This window comes from Podarcis raffonei, chromosome 5 (assembly GCF_027172205.1).
Source record: "Podarcis raffonei isolate rPodRaf1 chromosome 5, rPodRaf1.pri, whole genome shotgun sequence".
Taxonomy (NCBI): domain Eukaryota; kingdom Metazoa; phylum Chordata; class Lepidosauria; order Squamata; family Lacertidae; genus Podarcis; species Podarcis raffonei.
In genome coordinates, this window is record NC_070606.1 from 93,095,014 (window position 1) to 93,118,401 (window position 23,388).

Genomic DNA, 23,388 nt, shown 5'->3' on the forward strand with positions numbered 1-23,388 from the left:
TTTTAGTACTTATATATAGCACACTTATGCCAACATAAGTGCCAAACTAAAGGTGTGTGTGGGTTTATAATTGCCAGTTGGGAAGCCAAACTCCACATCAAATCGGCCATCATTTTTTAACTGCCTGAACCGGAATTTAGGGATGCGCTTGTTACACCTCAGCCTCAAAGCTAAGATCACTGACCTTTTCCCAACAGTACACACCTGCCTGTAGCCCTCTGGATGCTGTTGAAATCCTCCATCTTCCCCAGCCGTGGGTGGATGGGAGTTGTAGTCCAACAACATTTGGAAGCCACTCAAAAAGGTCTACTCAAACACAGGAAACCACCTGTGCTTAAGCTGCATCCAGTGCACCACTGGGATGACAATCCATATATTGTCATTTCTTATGAATTACCGTGTTCCAGCTTTGATCCACACTGGCTAAAAGAACGATCAGGCTTTGTTTTAAGGTGGCATCATGTACATAACCTAAGTCAGAGCACTGGGCTATCCAGTTTTAGCATACGTGGGGTCGAAAAGAGCACAGGCCTATCTAGCTCAGTACTGCCTACACTGGCTGGCAGCTGGTCTCAAGAGGGATTTAGAGAGTAGTCTCAACCAGCCCTACTTGGAGGTGCCAGGGATTGAATTTGGGGACTTTTTGCATGCGGAGCATCTGAGGTGAGCTACGTGCCAGAAATAAATGTCCCCAGAAATAAACGTCTCCGGAACAATCAGCTGCCTGCATTCAGTTTACTGCCATTTAATAAAGAGTTGGAGACGTTGTGCTTGCTCGGTTAAAGATACTAGAGAAAAACATAACACAGGTTGACCAACAGCTCAGAATGTGCCTCAGCAACTGCGGAGGGAGAAATTGCAAACCATGCCCTGGTATCGGTTCCTGGGCGTACACAGACACTGCAAATTAATTCTCTTCTGAGATTTAACTTCTCGAGAACCACGCGCATCTTTAAAACGAAAACGAGCTAAGCTATTCCCCAAAGGCAGGCGATTTTCTCAGCGTGAGAAAACGATGAAACAAGCAGCGTCTGGTACAAACAAATCCAGCTGGAGACGGTGAAGTCCTGGGGCGCATTTTCGGGGAGGCAAGCGGCAGCCGGGGAGGCTGACTCCTGAGCCAGGCGCCCACAGCCCAGCGCTGCCGGTTTCGAAGGGGGCGGAATGCGAATTGTATAAAGCGGGGGAACTGCCTCCGCTTTTACAAAGTGATTCTGGCCAATCAGCTTCCTCCTCAGAGCTCGCCTAATCCTGCCCAGGAGTGAATGGAGCTCAGTGGCGCGCCCGGCCCGGAGGAAGAAGGAGCGTGAATGCGGGGTTTTCCTCTCTCTCCGCGCGTGGTCCTTCGCAGGCGCGCCTTTGCTTTGGGGCTCCCAAAGAGAGGCCGAAGGAGCGTCCCCTTGGCAGCCGGGTGGTTTCTGGAGCCTTTGCGAAGGTAAGTCATTCAATTAATTACATATCCGATTTTTTAAAATACTGTGTTGGACAGAATGCTTTTCGTTTCTGGGGAGCTTTTGCCGAGATCCTTCGTAAAAGGCAGCAACTTGATCGGAAGTTTTTTGGGTTTTTCACATTGCAGCAGGAAAACACGATAGGAACTTCATATAACGTTTTATTTCGGAACTTCCGAGCAAGTTCCTGCGCTCCGCCCCACTCCATGAGTTTTTCGGAAAGGGTGACTATTAACGGAGCCTGAAACGCTGCAAATAGTTCACGAGGCCAGCCTATTGTCTAGGATTTTTCCCCTTTCACGCCTTTGAAAAAAGAGGGTCCCTTTTATGGCCTCGTTTGGGCTCCCTTCTCCTTTGGATGCGCGCGACCATTAACTTTTAAACTCCCGAAAGTAGGTGTGGTAATTGACTCGCTCCCTCCGGGAAGAGTTATTTGCAGCTGAATCGAGTGCCTTTCTGGGTTTGCTTTTGCAATCGCCATTCCTCTTCCTCTTTCCCTTTTTGAAAAGGAGGAGACCTCCCGCAAAATAACTCTTAAATGCAACTGCAGGGACTTGTACCGCTACCCACGACTAATCTTTCACCTCGTTTTGCACATTCTCGCGCCAGTCCCTCCCGGCTTTGTGTGGTTGCGGGTGTTCCCTCCCGGCAAAAACCAGCCGATCCAGCTGCCTGTGGCTTCTGGCGAAAATTGCAACGTCGACCCCAAAGGCACCGAGAGGAGCCGCTTCCTCCTTCCTCCTCCAGCCTTAGGGAACGAGACCGATTCCCCCCGCATGGGGGGGCAATAAAAAACTTTTGCACAGCCGGGTCTCCGCAGAAGGCCCTCCCCTGCCCTCTGCTTTTCATTTTAATTGCCTGTTGTGCAAATCTTGCTTTCCCCCCCCCCACCCGCCAACACTTAATGGGAAGGCGAGTGCGCTTTCAAGCTTCCTTGCTTAGGCAATCCGACGCATTCACATTTCTGCGTCGTTGGGGCTATTATACTTTGCAAGCTACCCGGAGCGGGCTAGTTTCTCCCACGCCCCCAACTAAGAGGGCAGGGCGGGGATTTCGCCCCTTCTTCGTTTAGCATTTTATTTTTGGGGGGTGGGTGGGATGGGAGTGGGAGCAAAGAAACAAGAGAGTTCCCACAGTAACAGTTTTAATCCTTTGCAGCAAAATCGACAAGAGTCTTAGGGCACTGGGGGGGAGAGCAACAGAGTCCATTGTAGCATCTGCTATTGTAAGCCAGAGTCCCATAGAGCGCCATTAAAAAAGATAAAAATTGCTGGTCTTTTAAGACGACCTGTGGAGTTTCCATAGTAGTGTCTTGTTTGGTTTGGGAGGAGGGGTTGCTCCCTTGGTTGGCTGGAATTTGCTGGTTCCTTTGGCAGCCTCTGCTGTCCCCTGCAGGTGGGAATCCCAAATGGATCGTATGACCCTCCCCCCTCTTGCAATCTTTTAAATTGCACAGAGACTTTTAATCTGAGTCGTAGGTTCGAGCCCTGCCTTGGGCGAAAAATTCCTGCATTGCAGGGGGTTGCACTAGATGATCTTCACGGCCCCTTCCAACTCTACAATTCTATGACTCTCTTGAGAGAGGATCTAGGTAGCCTGTATGTGTTTAGCTCTGCTGCAGCAACATATGAAGAGATTATTGTAGCACATCCACTCCCACCATGGGGCTCTCCGAGTGGGTTTTTTTAAAGAGCAACAACACTGCAATTCCTCCCAACAGTTTGACTTCATCCCCAAAGGTGCACTCTCCATTGGTTCCTGAGACAGGTGGATGCTAACCAACTGCTCCCACTGGCTTGGGGCTGATAGGAGCCGCAGCCCAATACATCTGGAGGGTGCCAGGTTGCAGTCTGTGTGCTACTCTCTGGCTAATAATAATAATAATTTATTATTTATACCATGTCCAGTTTCCCCAGCCACTCTGGGCAGCTCCCAAACAAGTATTAAAAACAATACAGCGTTAAATATTAAAAATGTCCCTGAACAGGGCTGCCTTCAGATGTCTTTGAAAGATAGGATAGCTACTTATTTCCTTCACATCTGAAGGGAGGGTGTTCCACAGGGCGGGCGCCACTACCGAGAAGGCCCTCTGTCTGGTTCCCTGTAACCTCACTTCTCGCAATTGGGGGTGGAGACGTTCCTTCAGGGCTTGCAGACTGAAAATGGGTAACCATCCTTCTTAGCTTTGCAATTAGGGGAGTGTAGGTAACACCTGTCCTTTAGTTGTAGCAGCTGATGAGAAGGGACCAGGCCCTGCCTAGCTCTGCTTTAGGCTGTTTACACAAGAGATGTTTCAATTAAGGGCTTTTTTTTCTTTCACTTCTCTTTGCTATCTCCCATACCTGTAATTGAAAAGTTAATTGGCTGGAGTATACAGCTGGGTATTTGTTACTTTCATTATTATTGTTATTTTTTGCTGTTTTCCACACCTGTAATTGAAAAGTTAATTGGCTGGAGTGTACATGAAAGTCTACAATTTGTTGTTTGCGAGTGAATTACGGGACCTGTGAAGAGAGGGGTGGGGAAAACATTTTGAGCGCTGGTAAGCCTCTGCTAACTTTGTCAATCTGAATTTACTGGAGGCCTTTTTCTTTCCTTTTTTTGTTTTCACAGGCATTTCTCAAGTTGTAAAAAACACACACACACATTAAGCCTCTTCCCTCCCCTCACCCCTGTTGCTAATGGAGGCCGATGACTCTCAGAATATGATTTTGTTCCCATCCTGAGAACAAAAATTTCCATAGTGTGTGTTAATATGGTTGAGGGCCTATAGGGAAGTTTATGCTAAAAAAAAAGGTACTTTGCTGATTTATTGACAGTCAGCTTGTGGAACAACATGAAGACCTTCCTGGAGTGATGGTGGAAGCGAGTGGTTGCTCTGCATTCCAAGCCTGTGAAGGCATCAGTAGAGCAAGGCCAAGAATATCTCTGAGGCTCTCCAAGGAGAGGGTGACATTGGGCTTTGAGAACCACTGGCAGCAATTATAACCTTGCAGGGCCCTTTCCTCAAACTGGTCCTCTCCATATGTTGGACTACAACTCTCATCACTCCTGACCATTGGCTATTGTGGTTGCGACTGATGGGAGCTGCAGTCTCAACATTTGCAAAGCTAAGCAGGCCAGGGATTGCCTGGTAGGGCTGGGAAAGACCCCTTCCTTAGAGAGCTGTGGCCAGCCATCAGAGACTGTACTGGGCTGGGTGGTGGTTTAAGAAAACCACCTCTATTCTTAATATTGCTAAAGGCAAGGGTATTTATTGTATATACAAAATGGAATATGTGCAGATAATTCCCTGAGGTGGTGATAAGCAGGGATATATATGCTGATATGATAGCAGAAGTGCAAAATAACTTGCATTATACTCGGAACAGGTTGTGACAAAGCAGTTGATGGCTACATCCAGCCTCTGTTTCCATCCTGTACCATGAATGGGTAGACACTGTATTTAGAAGGCAAAATGTGAATTCAAATCCAATCCTTGTTAGGTCTCTTATTACCGGTAAGTCCCTGTTGCTTCCATTCCCAGTTGTTACAGCTGTATAGTAGGAATCACTCGAAGGATGACTAAGATAAATATTGTTGTGCTGCCCTGCATTTGATGGGATATTATGGTTCTAAAGATGTTCTGCATGTGACGTTAATTATTTATACCTTGCTTATCTGTCTGAGTTTCCCCAGCCATTCTGGGTGGCTTACAGCACATATAAAAACATAGTAAAGTTCCATGTTTCTCAGCATTGTGTATTTCTCATGCCAACAAAATTAGCATCAGCTTTTGGTAAGAAGAAACAAGCTAATGTGTACATTTAAGCAGCTGCTTTTATTAAGAACACGGCTAAAGACTTCTGTTGTACGGTGTTGAATATAGAGCTTAGGGATTGTGGTAATAACTGTGCTTGCAAAATTAGTTCATTTCCTATAGTAGCCATCTGTTTATGGCAGACACAGACACCTCCCCTCCACCAGTGTTTCCTGCTGTTAAACTTCCTTTATGTATCTTTCACTAAATTAGCCGACTGAGTGATGTGAATGGTTAAAGAGCTCAAAGGTTGAGGGGAGAGCAGAACGTGGAAAAAATGTGAAGGTTGCTGGTCTTTTCTCTAAAATGCTGTAAGTACGTGGTCTACACTGTTCCTATTATTTTGTGTGTCAGCTGCAATGGTGGGTACCTGTCAAATGTAAAGGTGCAGTCTTGGAAGATTTTTTGTTAGAGATAACCCCATAGATGGAGGCTGCCTTGTTGTTATTTTTTGCAAACACCTGCCTTGTTGTTTTTTGCAGACAATTTCATTGGTGCTGATAGCATTAAAGATTATTCTGATTATTTGGGTGGGTCTTTGTGTGTGTGTTCTGCTTAGTACTGTGCTATCTTGACTAAAAACACATCTATGTTCATATCAACTTAATTATCATGGTATTCCCACAAAAAATCTTTGAATTATGGTATGGTGAGGTGGCGGAGATTAGTCCTCTCCCCTTGCATAACTACAGTTCCCAGGAGTTTTCTGGGGAAGAGAATAACTGTTGCATCAGTTCAGGTTTATGTGTAGCTTTGCTTTGGCTTAAGCATAATGGCAGTGGGAACATCTTGCCTTAATAAGAGTCCCATGTAGTTACTCCTTCAAAAAACGTTTCCCGTATACCATTATCTCTCTGCTCTATCCTCCTACGTTGTAGCTTTGCTAAGAGATTTGGTGTGGTGTGGTAATAAGACGCTCTCTTGCTTATTGAGTAAGATAAAGGGAACCTGGGAGATGCTTGGATACTTCTGCATTCCCAGTACAAAAGATAGTGGCTAAACAACTGCATTTAACACAGAGTGGGAACCTGTGGCTCTCTAGCTGCTGCTAGACTGCAGCTCTTATCCTTCCTTGATCATTGGCCATGCTGCTCGGGGCTGATATGAACTGGAATCCAATAGTATCTGGAGGACCACATGTTCCTCATCCCTGGCTTAGTCGATCTGGAATCCAGTCCTTGCATGGCCACGGATGTGCCGCATTGATTTTAAGTATTTGTTCCTAGGCTGTAGATCATTACAGATTTCATGAGTATAGCAGTGGCCTCCTTGCATGCAGCTGTTAAGATGAACAAAGTGTGCACTCCTAATGGGGTGGCAAGGGATGGATTTTGCATCTCTGTAAGGAGCATGGCATGGAAAAGAGATTGCAGACTTTCCTTGCAGGAAATCCCCATCATAGAGATGAAAGATGCTGTTATGGATTGGTTGGGTCACCCTGTAATTCCTGGATTTAGTAAAAGTTCCAATTAATCAAGGTTTGATTAAACTTTGGGAAAGCCCCTGGATTTAGTTATGCTGAGGAGCCAAGCCACCTCGGCAGAGTCAGGTGAATGGGCCATTAGTGGAGGACAAAGTCGGTGGTGGTCCATCAAGGAAACCACCAGCCCAGACACTGAGGTCCAGCTCTGAGGGTCTTCAGATGGTTCCCTCCTTGCGAGAAGTGAAGCTACAGGGAACCAGGCAGAGGGCCTTCTTGGTGGTGGCGCCCGCCCTATGGAACGCCCTCGCATCAGATGTCAAGGAAATAAACAATTATCTGACTTTTACAAGACATCTGAAGGCAGCCCTGTTTAGGGAAGTTTTTAATGTTTGATGTTTTACTATGCTTTTAATACTGTTGGGAGCTGCCCAGAGTGGCTTGGGAAACCCAGCCAGATGGGTGTGGGTTCAACAATAAATCAGCATAGGGCAAGACTGCCAGGCAAGGGTGACTGGGGCCGCGGGGCCCTTCTTTGCTGGGTACTAGTGGGATGACAGGCTTGAACTAAGAGACACAGCGGATGGCTTTTTGCTGTCCTTTGGATTTAATGCTGCCATTAAGGGGGAAGCCGGACCCTCTTAGGATGTGAATGCTCCGCAATCCCTCCACCCAGGTGCAGGTTGCATATATGTGTAAATAAAACCATATGAAACCATAGTCTCTGTAGTGCCACATTGTCCCCAAAGGGAACACAAATCCTGGGAAGCATGCCTGCAACCCCTGGAATTTCGTGGTGATTGGGGTGGTGTGTAATTATATTTTCTCTTCTGCCTGTTCAGTGCTCTGATGTCTTGGAAAGGAAAAGAAAGCAAGTCTCAAGCTGCACTGTATGCTTGACATTGGGTTACGAACAGCATGGAGCTGGGTGCATCAGGAACTATCTAGTTATGTAATTGGTAGCTGCCACTTGTTTTGTGGATTGAAAACTTTTGGTATAATTAACTGTTCCTTGCTTTCCTGAACTACTGATAATCAGGCCTCCCCACCCCACAATCTTAGAAAATGAGTCAATGAAAATTGACCTTGGTTGCTGGGCAACTTTCTGTTATCAAATGGAATTGGGCTGAATTCCCTTTTGGGACAGGTTTGCAAACTAAAAAGGCCTCTTAAGTAACTGTTGGGTGGCTTGTCTTAAAGCCAGCTTGGTATGCTGCATCTACAGTTCAATCATTTTCAGTATGCATATTTCCTGTAGGCCGGTTCTCACAACAATTTCTACATGATTCCAGCCTGCTCTTCCCTACTCATGAACACACTGCTGCATATGATGAAACTCATGTGTGAAACATTCTCTGGAGGATTCTTCATATTGGCATGGCTATCTGACATTGCATCCTACATGCTGGCTGCTTTTTGCATGTCATGGTAAGCCATGTTTTATGGCTTACTAAGAATGCACAGATTGCTCACACCTGACTCCTCCCTGCTTGTAAGCAGGTGCAACAAACCCCAATCCTTGGATCCTGTGTCCAAATTGGGGGGGGGGGTGTTATGCTTCGCTCCAAATAAAACATGACCTAAAGGTTTGTTCTTGGCTTACCAATTGTTCATCTGAATGACAGTGTGTTTGAATGAAACCGGTCACAATTCCTGGCTTGGACATAACAGGTAAACCAGGGATTGTTGCTGGGTGATCATTCTTGCTAGCAGGGAGGAATGAAGCAATCTGTGCATTCATGGCAGCCCACTAACCATGGCTTGCTGTGATATGCAAATGTTGCCAGTCTCTTATTGCAGCCTCCACAAAGACTCGCAGGTCTGCTTCTGCTTTGGTCAGCAATGCACACAAATCTATCCTCCAAATTTTCAGTTTACAGAGAACTCAGTCTTGTGTCTGTCTGAGCTATGGAACAGGGAGAAACTTGAGGGACAAAGAGATTCTCCATTCTCCTCTCCTGGCCTAGATAACTGTTCCAGTTACAAACTGGATAAGTGAATGGCCTTTACAAAACAAAACTAATGCATGCTGAAAGTGCAGCAAATGACAGAAGCGAAAGTAAGCCTATTGTTGTACGAGTAGCTCCGGATATCAAGTTGTGCGCCTATACACTATAGTGTGCTCTAGCTATTTGAGTTTTAAAAACACCTAAAAGCTATTTGCCAAGTAGTGTAAGTTTGATTGTAATGTAGTTTTGTTTTTCAGGCTTTGTATCGAGTCAGTCCAGTAGTATCTACTGGCAATAACTCTGGGGTAGAAGTCTTGCAGCTGAATGTTGGGATGATTCAGGACAGATCCATGATAGCACTTCTCCATTCAGAGCATGGTTAAACTATGGAACTCCCTCGCCCAGGAGACAGTCACCAACCTGAATGGCTTTAAAAGAGGATTAGACAAATTCATGGAGGAGAGGGCACTCAAAGACTGTTGGCTACCATGTCTACCAAGCTCTGCCTCCACAGCTTGAAGTAATAATGCTTTTGGAGACTCATGGAACAGGATGCCAGACAAGATGTGTTATTGGCTCGATTCAATATTGGCTCTATTTATTTTTCTAATTTTTTTTATTATTAAAGATTTCTTAGTTTACTTTTGTACAGTCATAGCTCATGTTACGTTTGCTTCAGGTTGCGTCCCGCGGCGACCCGGAAAGGGTTGCTTCTGGGTTTCGCCGCTCGTGCATGCACAGACGCGCAAAATGATGTCATGCACATGCGCAGAAGCGGCAAATTGCGACCCGTGCAGACACGGGTTGCGTTCTTTTCAGGTTGTGAACAGGCCTCTGGAACGGATCCTGTTTGCAACCAGAGGTACCACTGTACGTGCATTGTCTCTTTTTTCAGGTTGTTTTCTACAGATCAGTTTCGTTTGATGTGAGACGTTAGTGGTTCAATATTGGCTCTTTCTTGACACCTAACTAATCCTTCTAACTGGAGGTGCTGTGTTTCATCCCTGCTTGCAAAGCTCTAAAACTGAGCTATGGGAGGCGCATAGGATGCTTTGTTTGTCAATTACTGGCTACGTGTGCTTTTTGTTCCAAAGCTGTAGTTCTAAGAAAAAGTCTGGCCAGCAGCCTTCATTTAGTGCCCAGCGGGTGGGGGGGACCCAAGGCCTGCAACTGGCTGGTATCGTTGAGGTTCATCTGATGTCCAGGTTGAGCGAATCTGCTGTTTTCCACAGGCAAAGTTTGTTCTGAGCTAAGGCACCAGTGAAGTACTCTGTAGGCCAGAAGACACAAGCTAGGTGAAAGCTGGATCAATATAATCTGAAGGAACCAAGATGTTGAGGGCTTGCAAGTTTCAATGTGCTGTAAAAGCTGAGCTCCGCACACAGCAGTGGGTGTATGCCAGCAGCTTGGTATGTAATGGGTGTTAACACTGACTAACTTTTTTCTGTGACCATCACATGCTCATGTAAAAATAAGTACTGAGGAGTGAAGCTAGGGCTGGTTGAGTAATGCTTCTATAGATGGCTAAATAGGCTTTCTGTGCCTTGAGGAAACCATTTCTGACCCAGTAAGGTCCTTTGTTTCATGTGGGTTGTATGCCCGTACTCTTAAAGCTTTGTGCTTAAACATGGTAGGGGGACAGAGCGAGCCAGGGCTCAGTGACAACTGATCTTGGCAAATGGAATAATCCATACTATTTTTTGGGGGGGTGTATTGATTTGAGAAAGCTATTTCACTTGGGTAAAAGGCACCACAAAATTTGATGCCCTAGGTTAAGGACATTGGCAGAGCCAGTGTTCTATCTAGAGTAGCATCCTGTTCTCACAGCGGCCAAGCCAGGTGCCCGTGGGAAGGCTGCAAGCAGGACCTGAGTGCAACAGCTCTCTCTCCACTTGTGAAGAAGTCCTGAGTCTTCCAACATTCAGCTTTGCTAGATGTCCCTGAATTCTAGTGTTAGGGGGGAGGGAAAACTTTTCTGTGTCCAGGGCAGCTGTCTACCAGCTCCATCTGGTATGCAGGCTGAGACCCTACCTGCCCACGGACTGTCTCACCAGAGTGGTGCATGCTCTGGTTATCTCCGCTTGGACTACTGCAATGCTCTCTACGTGAGGCTATCTTTGAAGGTGATCTGGAAACTATAACTAATCCAGAATGCAGCAGCTAGACTGGTGACTGGGAGTGGCCGCCAAGACCACATAACACCGATCTTGAAAGACCTACATTGGCTCCCAGTATGTTTCTGAGTACAATTCAAAGAGTTGGTGCTGACCTTTAAAGCCCTAAACAGCCTCGGCTCAGTATACCTGAAGGAGCGTCTCCACCCCCATCGTTCAACTCAGACACTGAGGTCCAGCTCCGAGGGCCTTCTCGGTGGCACCTGGCCTGTGGAACGTCCTCCCATCAGATGGCAAGGAAATAAACAACTACCTGACGTTTAGAAGACATCTGAAGTCAGCCCTGTTTACAGAAGTTTTTAATGACTGATGTTTTAATGTATTTTTAATCTTTTGTTGGAAGCCGCCCAGAGTGGCTGGGGAAACCCAGCCAGATGGGTAGGGTATAAATTATTATTATTATTATTATTACTATTATTATATTTTCTCTGTCCGCTTTTTTGCGCACCATGTGTAATTTTATACCCCGCTAAACACTTGCTTTTTCTCTAAATGGAAAAAGGCACAAATATTGTAACCTTTCCTCATAAGAGAGTTGCTACAGACCACAGCAATCATTTTGATCGCCCTTTTCTAAACCTTTTCCAGGTCTGCAGTATCGTTTTTGTAGTGAAACCGTTGGAACGGCACACAGTATTCAGAGTGTGGTCTCAGCGTAAGACATCCTAAAGATCCCTAGCATGGATTTTGCCCTTTTTCACACTGACACACACAGGGTCAACATCTTAACTGAATTATCTGCTGTGGCCTGAAGGCCTGTAGACAATACTGCACTAGTTGGACAGATGGTCTTGATTCAGTGTAAGACAGCTCTTTCTGTTCTTATCCTGTATGTATATATATAAAAACCTAGGGTAATTGAATAAATGATTTAGGTCCAAAATATCTGAAATACTTTTCCTGTTCATTTTCTCAGAGGTTAAGGTCTGCATAGGGGGCTTTCCTTGTGCCCCGCACCCCCCAATTGTGGAGGGCATCTAGCAGGGCATCTAGCATTTTCATAGAATTGTAGAGTTGGAAGGTAACCCGAGGGTCATCTAGTCTAACCCCCTTCAGTGCAGGAATCTTTGCATTGTACAGCTTTCACCATATGCTGAAGATGCACCTCTTCACCCTGGCCTTTTGAAAATTAAGGTGTTTTGTTTTGTGGGACACACCTCTTTAGCTGAATCTGTACTGACCTGTTCCATTTGGAACTGTTTCACTTGAAGCCCACCTTCGAACCAGGGAATAAATTTCATAAAATGATTCTTTTTTTTAAGAACCAGTGACAGGTTGGAAGCTGCCTGAAAACCACAGTGTGGTGAGTGGCTTTATGGGGAGCCAGATGCATGTGCACATCCTGTTTCTGTTAGCACATTTCTATGCTATCCTATCCATGTACAAACGGTGTAGTGTATATAGAGGGGATATATACTTTCTGCTGCTTACCCTAACAGAATGGGGAGGTGTCTTTTGTGTGGCTAATGTGTGAGAGACACACAGAGACGACCCTGGGATGGGGTTGCTGACATTAGAAACCTGAAAACTATAAACTACCGTATTTTTTGCTCTATAAGACTCACTTTTTCCCTCCTAAAAAGTAAGGGGAAATGTGTGTTCGTCTTATGGAGCGAATGCAGGCTGCACAGCTATCCCAGAAACCAGAACAGCAAGAGGGATTGCTGCTTTCACTGCACAGCGATCCCTCTTGCTGTTCTGGCTTCTGAGATTCAGAATATTATATTTTTTTTGTTTTCCTCCTCCAAAAACTAGGTGCGTCTTGTGGTCTGGTGCGTCTTATAGAGCGAAAAATACGGTATATTGCAACCTTTTTCGTCTGAAGACACTTTTGAAGTGAAGGTGTCAAATAAAACACTATGGAATCTAGTTTTCTGTGTTAAACCATTCAGCATGAATTTGTTAATTTCTTAAATTTATATCCAGGCTTTCTTCTGTTGTGGAACCCAAGACACCACATGTGGTAATCCAGGCAGTCTCGGACCTGCTTACCATTAGCAAGGTGGTTGCCTCATTTGCCTTCAGATTATGCTCTGGGGCAAAGTCTAGCTTCCAGTCTTGCATTGCACATTTTAATACAAGAGTAATATGCAAACCAGCTTGCATGGTAACCCCACTCAGGTACTCAGATACACAGTCAGTAGGTGACTGCTTGGGCAAATTGGGAGAAACATCCAGAAAGGTCAAATAGGGGGTGGGTAATATTCCATTCCATATAAAAGGTTGCATATTGAGGGCACAAAAATGCACCAGTCAAGGGTGTGAGGATGAAAACTGATAGTTTTAAAGGTTATAGGGAGTGCAAGGGAGGAAGTGAAGCCTTTTCAAATCGGAGTTGCTTCCTGGAATTGCACATTGTGTGCCTTGTGGGCTTTCTACACTTACGCTTTAAAAGACTTTAAAAACCACTTCTACCTTGACAGTTTTCTCATGGTTTCCTTCATGTGTCATCACATTACTATTCCATTAATCCACCTGGATGCAAGGCACGCTGTCTGAGCCAGGCTTCAGAAATTGTTACATACAGAAGCTTTCCATGCCCTGACACTTGCGTAACTGTTGCATGACAGTGCATTTGCAAAGGCTACAAAGCTCAGCCCAATATTTAATGAAATGATGTACTTTTGATCAGAGGGTGTATTTTTTTGTGATTGAAGTACAACTTGTACCAAAGGGATGTTTGTAATAGACTAGAAACTGGGCGTGTGTACATACTTCATTAAAAAGCCCTTTAATTATAACTGGAATCCAAACACCTGGGGAAAAAAATCTTTGTTTTTGGCAATAAAGTATGCGCTTAAGTGTAAGCACTGAAAATATTTTAACAAGAAATAGTGAATGTGCATTCCCGTAGAACTTTCATATTTCTGATTTAAGACATTTTCACTATTCTTTCTCTCTGTTTAAAGAACAGCTTATACAACTCCTGCAAGAAAAAGAGCGTTCTCCAATAAATGCCACTAGGATGGCATTCTGAACACTTTAAATATTAGAGCCCTCTGTTTGCTACTCGTGTCATCCTTGGAGGAAGGGTGGAGATTAAAAAGTACCAGCATTTCTAACTTTGTTTTGAATTGATGCATGTAGTCCAAACTGATAATCGTTTATACCTCTCCTGGGGATGAATGGGCAAGCTGCCTTGAGTGCCTAGAGGGAGAATCCTGGATTAGGTAAGATCTTTAGTCTGATCTAGTAGGGCAGTTCTTACATTTTAAAAAAAGACTATTTACTTGTTGCCAGAAGAAAATATGAGCAAACCTTTTGTCATTACGCCTCTCCATTTCCTTCTCTGCCTCCTGGTTCCCCCAAACCCTCCATGCACGTTTAGTTACCCTCAACAAGTTTCATGGTCAGAAAGCTTATCTTCCAGCCCAATCTCCCCTGCTGCATTGCGAGTATAAATATGGGAGAATCCTAGGAGTAAAATCACAATGGATTTTGTGCTTATTAATGTCCTACTTTGCTGGCACTAGTCATCAGCATGACTTGTAGTGTGGAGATGCGCCATTTTGGGGAAGGATGTAAAAACCACGAGTGCTTGAGTAGAAGTATACCACAACAGTAGCATGCAGCTGAAATAACTGGTACTTGCCTGCGCTGTGTTAAGAAGGGAATCTGACAATGGTTTTCAAACAGTGTTCTGAGATGTGCTAGATCTGAGGCCCTGAAGGCTTGGCCAGTGCCCCACAAGAACTGAATATGCTCCCTAGCCCACAACATTCCCCTAAATCTTCTGAGAATTGTAGGGGTTTGTTGGCAGAAAAAATTGGGTGGGGGTGAGCATCACTGGAAGATGAACTTGTTTAATTAATTAGCAACTGGGATAAGAAGAGAGTTACCCTGGCAATCCAGATAGATTGGGCAAAATAACGTTGCTTCTCTTTCCGCCCCAGCCCCCCAATAACTTAGGGCTGCTTTCTAGCATTTATTTTTTTTAGCATGCAGGCTGAAACGAACCTTGTCTAGGCAGTTGCTGAGTGTTTCATTTGTTTGTGTAATTTTATGTAACCAAAATAATAGAGCTTGACTCGTGCTGCGGAAAGTGCTGATTTCAACTGTGTTAAAAAAAAACTGCTGCTGCAGCTTTTCTCCCTCCTGTTGCACACCACAAGCTGCAAACCTTGGCTACGTCTGTCCAAGTTGTTAATCATAGCACAGGCCATCTACCAGGAAAAAAAACCAAACGGTTCCCTTTCCGCTAGGAGGGTAAATACCATGTGCTGGTTGTGTTCAGCTGGAGCACCTCAAGACTGCTTCAGGCCAGCTGCATCTCACATGATGCCTGAATTTCTTTGAACCGAGACAAAGATCCTGTACTCCTCTTACTATAAATCTGAAATTATAAGGGATTTAGGCTGTTGCAAGTTCTGCAAGCAATTCCCTTTCTTGCTAAACCTCTACCGAGGAATGGTTAAATAACAGCTGTGATGAATATTATTTAGAATATAATGCTTGTCTGTTATGGGTTGGCCACCCACGGTTTAATTAAACTACTTCACAGATAACGTTCCAAACAACTACAGGAATTTGTGAGTTACTTGTGAGAGGAGACCAAGCTGAACTCTTTAATTTGGCCTAGAGTTGTGGTTCCCAACATGGGGCACACACCCAACAGGGGGGCAATTCGTGAATGAGTTAAACCAAGTTAATGGCCTTTTAGGCTTCCTCCACGTGAACAGGAGTTCACTTTTTGAATATTAAGTATTATGTGTCACAGGGATGTTAGAGATGCTTAGGTGGGGCATGGCAAAAAAAAAAAAAAAAAAGTTGGAAACCAGAGATGCCTGGCTGTAAGCCTGCCCTGCTTGTACATCGAATATGCACTCTAATGCAAAATACAGTAGTTGCTGTGCATTGCTTTTAAATTCAAAATTGTGTTTCTAGCCACCATGAGGCTGAGAGTTCTGCAGCTTTGGCTTATAGGAAGACAGGCTTTCCCCCTGTATTTCTTTCTAGTTTTGTTTCTCCTGTCACAAAGGGCTCTTTCACATTGCCTCCAGTTCTGGGGAAGAGTAATACAGGTGTGGATTCCTGCTTCACCACATTACCAAGCCACAGTGCGGTCAGTGACTTGCAGGTTGCTTCACTTGGTAGCCCTGAGCTTCACTGACGGGACAGTAGCTACACTCGTACAATGCTGTTTTGCATGACTTCTGCTTTCATATTTGTTAAGGGGCTTTTGTGGTTTTTTAGGCAGGGGGATCGGAGTCCTGATCATGAGATATATTCCAAGTCAAAGTGGTTTAAAACACTGAGAGGGCAGAGGAATAGTCCCCTGTCTATCTTGCCTATCTCACACACAGGCACACTCACTCTGAAATGGTAGTTAGGGCCTCTCATGGACCCAAATGGAGACCAAAAGTAACTTTAACTGGACCCTAGCAAACAGATTATAGTGAAACTGCTATTTCAGAGGCGACTGCTTTATTAAATTTCTGGTCTTGTGACGTAGCAATCAGTCTGATAGGGTGATTAGCAATAAAGTTAGCATGGTGCTTTATAGATGTTATTTTTCAAATTGTCACAGCACAGTGCTTTATGCTTCATTTGGGGAAAAGTGGGTAGTGATAGAGATCAGATCTTGCAATGTGGAGAATGAGTGAAGAAAACGCTTGTCTGCCTGCCTTGTTTATTACCTTCAGGTGTGGTAATAAAAGGCTCTTGTTTTTGTGGGCGGTGGTGGCTATGAACATGCTTCCTGTGTCTGAACAAATGCTGCTTTTTTTGAAGAGCTAGTGCATGCAATGGAGATGGAAGAAGGGCCTGAGATTCAAATTTCACTTTTCTTCCCCCTCCCCCACTTGGACTGTTTATGGAAGCAGGCAGGCGACTGTTTCTCCTCAGAAAGCGTTATGGCCGCCTCAGCCCTTCTCACTGAAGCGCATCTCTCCTCGGGCAGCCTGAGGGAAATTTAGGAGAGACGGGGGCATTGCTGTCACCTCTTCGCCCCTGAGGCCACTGTCCCCAGTCCTCACACAGAAGGCTGGCTTTTATATGTGCCTTTTAAACAACCAAATCTCTTGCTAGCCATTGGCTTCAAATGGTATCTTACAGCTGCACCCTGGGCAAAGAAAGAGTTCCTTGCTTACCACACTGGGCTTCCTGCTTTTAGGTATTCTGTTATTTAGTTAGTTAATCTTGCCCAAGGCAACCCAAAACAACCAGACAGAACCCCCAACCCCGTCCCCCAACACACATAAGTAGATTAAAACCAAGAGGAAAAATTAATAAAAGCATCCCTGCCCACATAGGTTAACAGCCCTGCTGCCTTCAGATAAATTCATTTTAGACAACCCATTTGGGACTCCACACAACAGATTTTAATCCTAATAGGCCTGGGAAGGGATGAATTTTCCTAGGAGGTCACAGTTGGGGGGGCAGTTGTCCCCTGTTGAAGCACAGGGCGCCTGATTTTGGGGAGCAGAGGGCCGGCTGAAGACAGCACAAGTGTTTAGCTCCATTTATGACCTCCATTGCATCCAAACATACAGACGGTGTTTGTAATTAAACAGCAAACTATGGCACAAACAAAAACCACGTTCTTTCTCAGTACAAGGCCATTTTTAATGCTTCGTGACCAGAAACCTAAGTACTTCTGCTGGTTTCTGCAAGTTCTGGATCTACTAAATCTTGTTTTAATGACTCAACCGCTGTAGAATTACATTGGGACAATTGAAGATTTTTTTTATGCAGCCTTATGAAAGATGTTATTCCTTTCTTTTCCTTGTAAACATCTGCTTGAGGCCATCTTCCCGCCCCCTCCTCAGATTTAAGTCCTGTACCGAAGAAGCTTTTATAGGTGCATGCTGAATAGGATAGCAGAGTACCTGACACATGGATATTTTAATTTCTGGAGTGCCTGTTAATATGTCCACGGGTAGAGAAATACTACTTGCATTTTTCCATCATGCTGTCAGGTTTCCCTTAAAATTACACATACACTCAAATAGGCCTGGACGATACATCAACATTTTATCACCCAGGACTGGTATGAGAAGCAGACAGTGATGTTGGCTTCACTCAGCTGTATATCGCTGGTGAAACCACCATACCACTCTGCCCTCATACTGCGCAGAGGGAGAAATTTGGTATATTGCCAGATTGTGATGTTTGGCTGGTGATGATGAAAAGTTGGTATCACCAAGCCCTACACTCAAAATGCCATGTAAGGCTGAATATTGGCAAAGAAATGTACATACCAGGAATACCTCGTTTTTCATTGTCTCGACAATGTCAGAATATCATTTAAATACTACATGTCTTATTCGTGAAAGTGGTGTAAACTGGTCTTGTAAATTAGCAAAGAATGAGCGCCTATTCTTTCTAGACCAGAGGTTCTCAAAACACTGCTCTGAGCTCCATTCAGGTGATCTGCAGAAAGGCTGCAGAACGCTTTAATAAATGTGTACTTACAGTATTTTTCGCTCTATAGTACGCACTTTTTCCCCTTCAAAAATGAAGGGGAAATGTGTGTATGTCCTATGGAGTGAAGACGCCATAGCCCCGCTACCCTCTCCCGGCTGGAGAGGTAACGCGCGGCTATGGCAGGAGCCTCCATAGCCGCGCGTCACCTCTCCAGCCGGGAGAGCGCGCACGGGGCTAAAGCAGCCCCCGCGACCCTCTCCCGGCTGGAGAGGTAACGCGCGGCTATGGCAGGAGCCTCCATAGCCGCGCATCACCTCTCCAGCCGGGAGAGTGCGCGCGGGGCTAAAGAAGCCCGGCTTACTCTCTCCCGCCTGGAGAGGTGACGTGCGGCTATGGCAGCAGCCTCTCCGCTGTGCCTTTCCGCTGCTCCCTGACCTGCTCTTTGGGGCTGGTGGTGGGCTCCCCCCCGCCAGCCCCAAAGAACAGGTTGAAAGGAACCTGAAGCCTGGAGAGGGAGAGGGGTCGGTGCGCACTGACCCCTCTAGCTCTCCAGGCTTCCAAGGTAGCCGCCTGAACACACCTTGTTTTAGAGCGGGAAAACAAGAGGGGGGAAATTCTCCCACTCTCTGCGCAGCGCCTCCTGCCGCTTTGCTGAAGGGGCGCTGGGCAGAGAGCGGAAGAATTTTTTTCCCTTGTTCTCCCCCCTCTAAAACAAGGTGCGTCCTATTGTCCGGTGCGTCCTCTATGGTGCGAAAAATACGGTATATATCATTTGGAGGAGGGCTTGCAGAGCAAAAGCAATGATAGGTGTTTGAAGATATTTCCTTCTGAGATCCAGGCTGGTTTGCCAGTAAGCTTGGGCAAACTGCTATTTCTGCTCCCCCTATCAGCAATATTGGGATAATATTGACTTGCCATGGAGAACTATTAAGAATTAATGAGAATTTGTCTGAAGTGAACCATTGAACTTCAATATAAATGTTCTGTAGTGCGATGAAATTCTGTGTACTTGATTGCTGCATATCAGATGGTCAAGAACTTATGACTGCAGCAGTCTGATGTTTGACTCCCCAATTTCCATCAACCCCAGCCAGCATGGCCAGCGGTCAAGTATGATGTAAGCTGTAGTCTAGCAACATTTGGATGACCACAAGTTCCCCACCCCTGGTTTCTGGAATGGCATGGAATCCAGCCATGCATGGGGAAGTGGAAGTGTCTGTTTGATACAAATAAGTCCAAAATTTGAGTAATTATCCTTCACCTGTTGTGTTTTTGTATTTTTAGGGGTCTTCTATGGGATTATAATTGATTTAAAATGTAATAACATTTGGCTAAAGTATTTTCTTTCCTATATTTTGCAGATGTCGTAAGCCGTAAGAGAACAAATGCAAGGTAATTCTTTGATCAGCTAAAGATGCAGCAGAGCAAAGACTATATTCAGCAGGTGCTGTTGTCCAGACTCTACTTCACACCTTCCATTCCAGCAAAACAACTTTTGAAGCAAGATGACTTATAAAAGTTGGCGTATGAGGATTTTATTAAGGCTGCTGTCCAAAATAAATATTCATCTACGATGAACACTTCCCCTGAAGGAGAGACTGTGAACTCTTTTGCGAAAACAAGAACTCTGTTTAAAAATAAAGATCCTTAACTGTAGTTGGACATAAGAGTGCATCAGAATGTACATTAATCATAGAAGAGTAAGAAAATGCCAATTTGTACAGCTATTTGCCACTTGTTTTGTGCTGTCTCTCATGGTTTTTTGGGGACCACTTGACAATAGTATTGTGAGCCACATGAAGTCTTACTCTTATAGATACCTCATAAATAGCTATGATTTTGTGAATGAAAGCTTATCTATCAGTAAGGACTTGGATAGAGTAGCAGGCTGTCAATACTTGATCAACCACAAGGAGAAATGTCAGAAGCAAGATGTTCTGCTGCTGCTGCTTGTGAAGTCTTCACCTGAGAACCGTCACCGGAGAGACTCTATTCGGAAAACGTGGGGTAATGAAAGGTACGTCCGTTACTATCTTCAGGCCAACATAAAGACCCTGTTTGTGTTGGGGCAGCCAAGAAACCTTACAGACAGAGACTATATGCAAATGAGGCTTCAAACAGAAGACAAGTTTTACGGCGACCTGATTCAAGGAGACTTCTTAGATACTTTCTACAACCTTACCCACAAATTACTCATGCAGTTTAGCTGGGTAAATAAGTTCTGTCCTCACGCCAAGTTTGTTATGTCAGCAGATGATGACATTTTCATCCACATGCCAAATCTTGTTGCATACCTCCAAAATCTAGCACAAGTTGGTGTTCAGAATTTTTGGATTGGGCGTGTCCATCGTGGAGCACCTCCCGTAAGAGACAAGAAAAGCAAATACTACGTTCCCTATGAAATGTATCCCTGGCCTGCGTATCCGGATTACACAGCAGGAGCTGCGTATGTAATATCGAGTGACGTAGCAGCTAAAGTATATGCAGCCTCGCAGACTCTTAATTCAAGCCTTTACATCGATGATGTTTTCATGGGTCTCTGTGCCAACAAAATGGGAATTGAACCACAACACCATCCCTTTTTTTCTGGGGAAGGGAAGGCTCCATATCACCCATGCATTTACAACAAAATGATGACTTCTCATGGACATGTAGAAGACCTTCGCTACCTTTGGAAGCAGGCTACGGATCCAAAAGTGAAAAACATTTCCTCTGGAGTTTTGGGTAAAATATATTGTAGAATGGTTAATGTTATGCTTCTTTGCAGATTAGACTATCAGGACACATATCCCTGTGTCGCTGCATTTTCCTAATACTTGAATAGACTTGTTGAGCCAAAAATTTGAAATCTCCAGCTCTTTTCTCCCTTGACACATGAAAAATGAACATAAAATATTATGTGAAAACTTTAAATGTGAATGTTTGCCTATATCCCACACTAATCTAATGGCTTCAACAAAGTTTTCTTGGCTCTATTGAACCATTTGCTCCCATATGTTAGAGTGTATTTGTCCAAGAGACTTAAAGAACTGGCTAGATATTACTGAAAACTGTATGTTTACACTTCCAATTCTAAACTAGCTGTAATTACCATATGGAATTGAATTTGGAAATCAGATTATTTGAAAACCATGTACATCTTCTGTTTTTAATACGATTTGGAAAGAGCAGGTAAAGTAGGCAGCTCAGATAAATGCAATGATGAAAATATTGATGTACTAGTTAAATAATGTTTTCTCCCCCACTCCAATGCACAATCACATGTTGATTGTATGTCTTATCAATCCAATGGCACTATGCCTGTTACCACTACCATCACAGTCCATCACAGTGATAATTCAGTCCTAACTTTAGAAACCTTGATCCTATACAAGTGGTCCTCATGCTGGCTTCAAGTACTGGTTCAAATGAATCCTGGAAAACTTCATCTCTATTTCAAAATTTTGTAAAACAACTTAAAAAAATGTAAAATCTTGCAACCGAAGCACTGATCTCTGAACAAAAAAAATCACACTTAATTATTCGTCGCCTCCTGGTTGGTCTTCACTGCAAATATATTTTCATCCTCTTCACTTTTGTTAAACTTAATCAGCAGGAGACACTGTTTTATCTGAAAGTGTAGGATTACACAGCACAAGAGTGGCTTCTAAAGTTCAGAAAGGTGTAAAACACACCAATCCATGTCAGCTACTTACATGAGTAAATTCCCCACCCATTCATGTTTTAAGGGACTTTGCAATCTCTGAATCCAAAATAGAAAATGCATAAGTTCTGCTAGTGCAAGAACTTTTGCCCGCAGAAATGGACTCCCCCTCCCTCTCCTCTCTGCCCCCTAAATAAATTGTAAGAGTTCCCTCAAACTTCTGGAGCAAATTTGGGGGACATGGGGAAAGAAGAGGGAGTGGAAGCTGTTTCTTAGTTGTATGCTGTCCTGTTTTACAGCAGGGATTGTGAACCTCTGACTCTCCAGATAGGGGACTACAACTCCCATCATCCCTAACCATTGGCCATGCCAGTTGGACTACAGCTGATGAAAGTTGTAGTTCAACAACATCTGGAGGGGCACAGGTTCCCCAGTGCTGTTTTACAGGGTAGGTTGGAACTGAATTTATTTGCTTGCACCTACCATGCCGCATAAGGTTCTAGGCAAAAGGGTTTGCATAGTTTGAGGAGGGGAGAATCTTGGCCATCTCTCCTCATCGCCCTGTTCCCCCAGGCTACTGGCTTTGCTTTAAAATCCAAATTACATACAATATAGGGCTAATGGAACATGGATTTTTTTTGGTGTTTGATTTCTATATTGCTATAACCAGTTTCAAACAGAACTCCCATTGACAGCTAGCTTAATGCCATCCAATAACAGTCGGAATATGCTTAAGAGTTTGGGTCTTGCTAGCAGGCATTTGCTTTGTCTGAAGTGCTAGTCCGGTGACCACAATGCTCAAGTGACCACAAGATTTAAGGCCTAATGTATAGCTAGCACCTAAAACTTACGTTGACTGTAGGAAGTGCTGTATGTGTTTTACAGCAGGTATGTTCTGTTTTTAAAAGTATTTATTAGCTAGCTTTAAAGGAACATGGAGATGGTTTCGTACTACTTTAGCTTGCAGAAGAATGTTTAACAATTTAAAGAAGTTATGAAGGCACTCTTTCCAGGAAAAGAGAGCTCGACATTTTCTTAGCCTTCTGGGTTCTGAACATTGATTGTCTTTATATATTTGAAACTGGAAATTCTTGAGTTTGCCAGTGCTCCAGATGCAAGGTTGTTAGACTTTTATTTTTCCACTTCACAGGTAAAATTGCTTCAGCCTGAATGGTAACTTCGGGTACTAGTTTTGACACTGTTGCACAAAAGTGTTTATTACTTTAAAGCAGTTACTTGTTTGGTTTGCAGCTATTTGATATGATTTTTTTTATTACAGAAATGACTATTTATTCATGACACTTTTGCTCTGTATCACGTTTTGTAAAATACTTGTTTTCAATAAACAATTTTGTGTTATTTTGTAAATGTGTTCTACTTTGATATCTGAAGTCATTGAGGATACAGTCCTAAGGCTGCATCTGCTGGGATGAGCAGAATTGGGAACCAGCGGATCTCTGACCCACCTGGAAGGTCGCCGGCTTAACTCCCACAACCTAGTTTAGCAGAAGATAGGCTGGGGTAGGTCCCACATTAGCTAACGTTTTAAACCAGGGGTCGGCAAGGTTTATCTTGCCTGGGCCGGAT

At 44.2% G+C, this 23,388-nt stretch overlaps 2 protein-coding genes across 14 annotated transcripts in view; one reads left to right on the forward strand and one right to left on the reverse strand.

Moving 5' to 3' along the window:
• MCF2L2 (MCF.2 cell line derived transforming sequence-like 2) overlaps positions 1–23,388 on the reverse strand; it is a 228,299-nt gene that overhangs the window by 115,891 nt on the left and 89,020 nt on the right. The window lies entirely within an intron of this gene.
• Positions 1,274–23,169, forward strand: B3GNT5 (UDP-GlcNAc:betaGal beta-1,3-N-acetylglucosaminyltransferase 5). Of its 2 annotated transcripts, none has more exons than XM_053390666.1 (2): positions 1,274–1,435; positions 19,520–23,169. In XM_053390666.1, exon 2 carries the CDS (start codon positions 19,838–19,840, stop codon positions 20,969–20,971), a length of 1,134 nt encoding a protein of 377 aa, XP_053246641.1. In that variant the 5' UTR covers positions 1,274–1,435; positions 19,520–19,837; the 3' UTR covers positions 20,972–23,169. The 2 variants fall into 2 exon arrangements, with proteins under 2 accessions (XP_053246641.1, XP_053246644.1); XM_053390669.1 differs by lacking the exon at positions 1,274–1,435 and adding an exon at positions 16,443–16,905.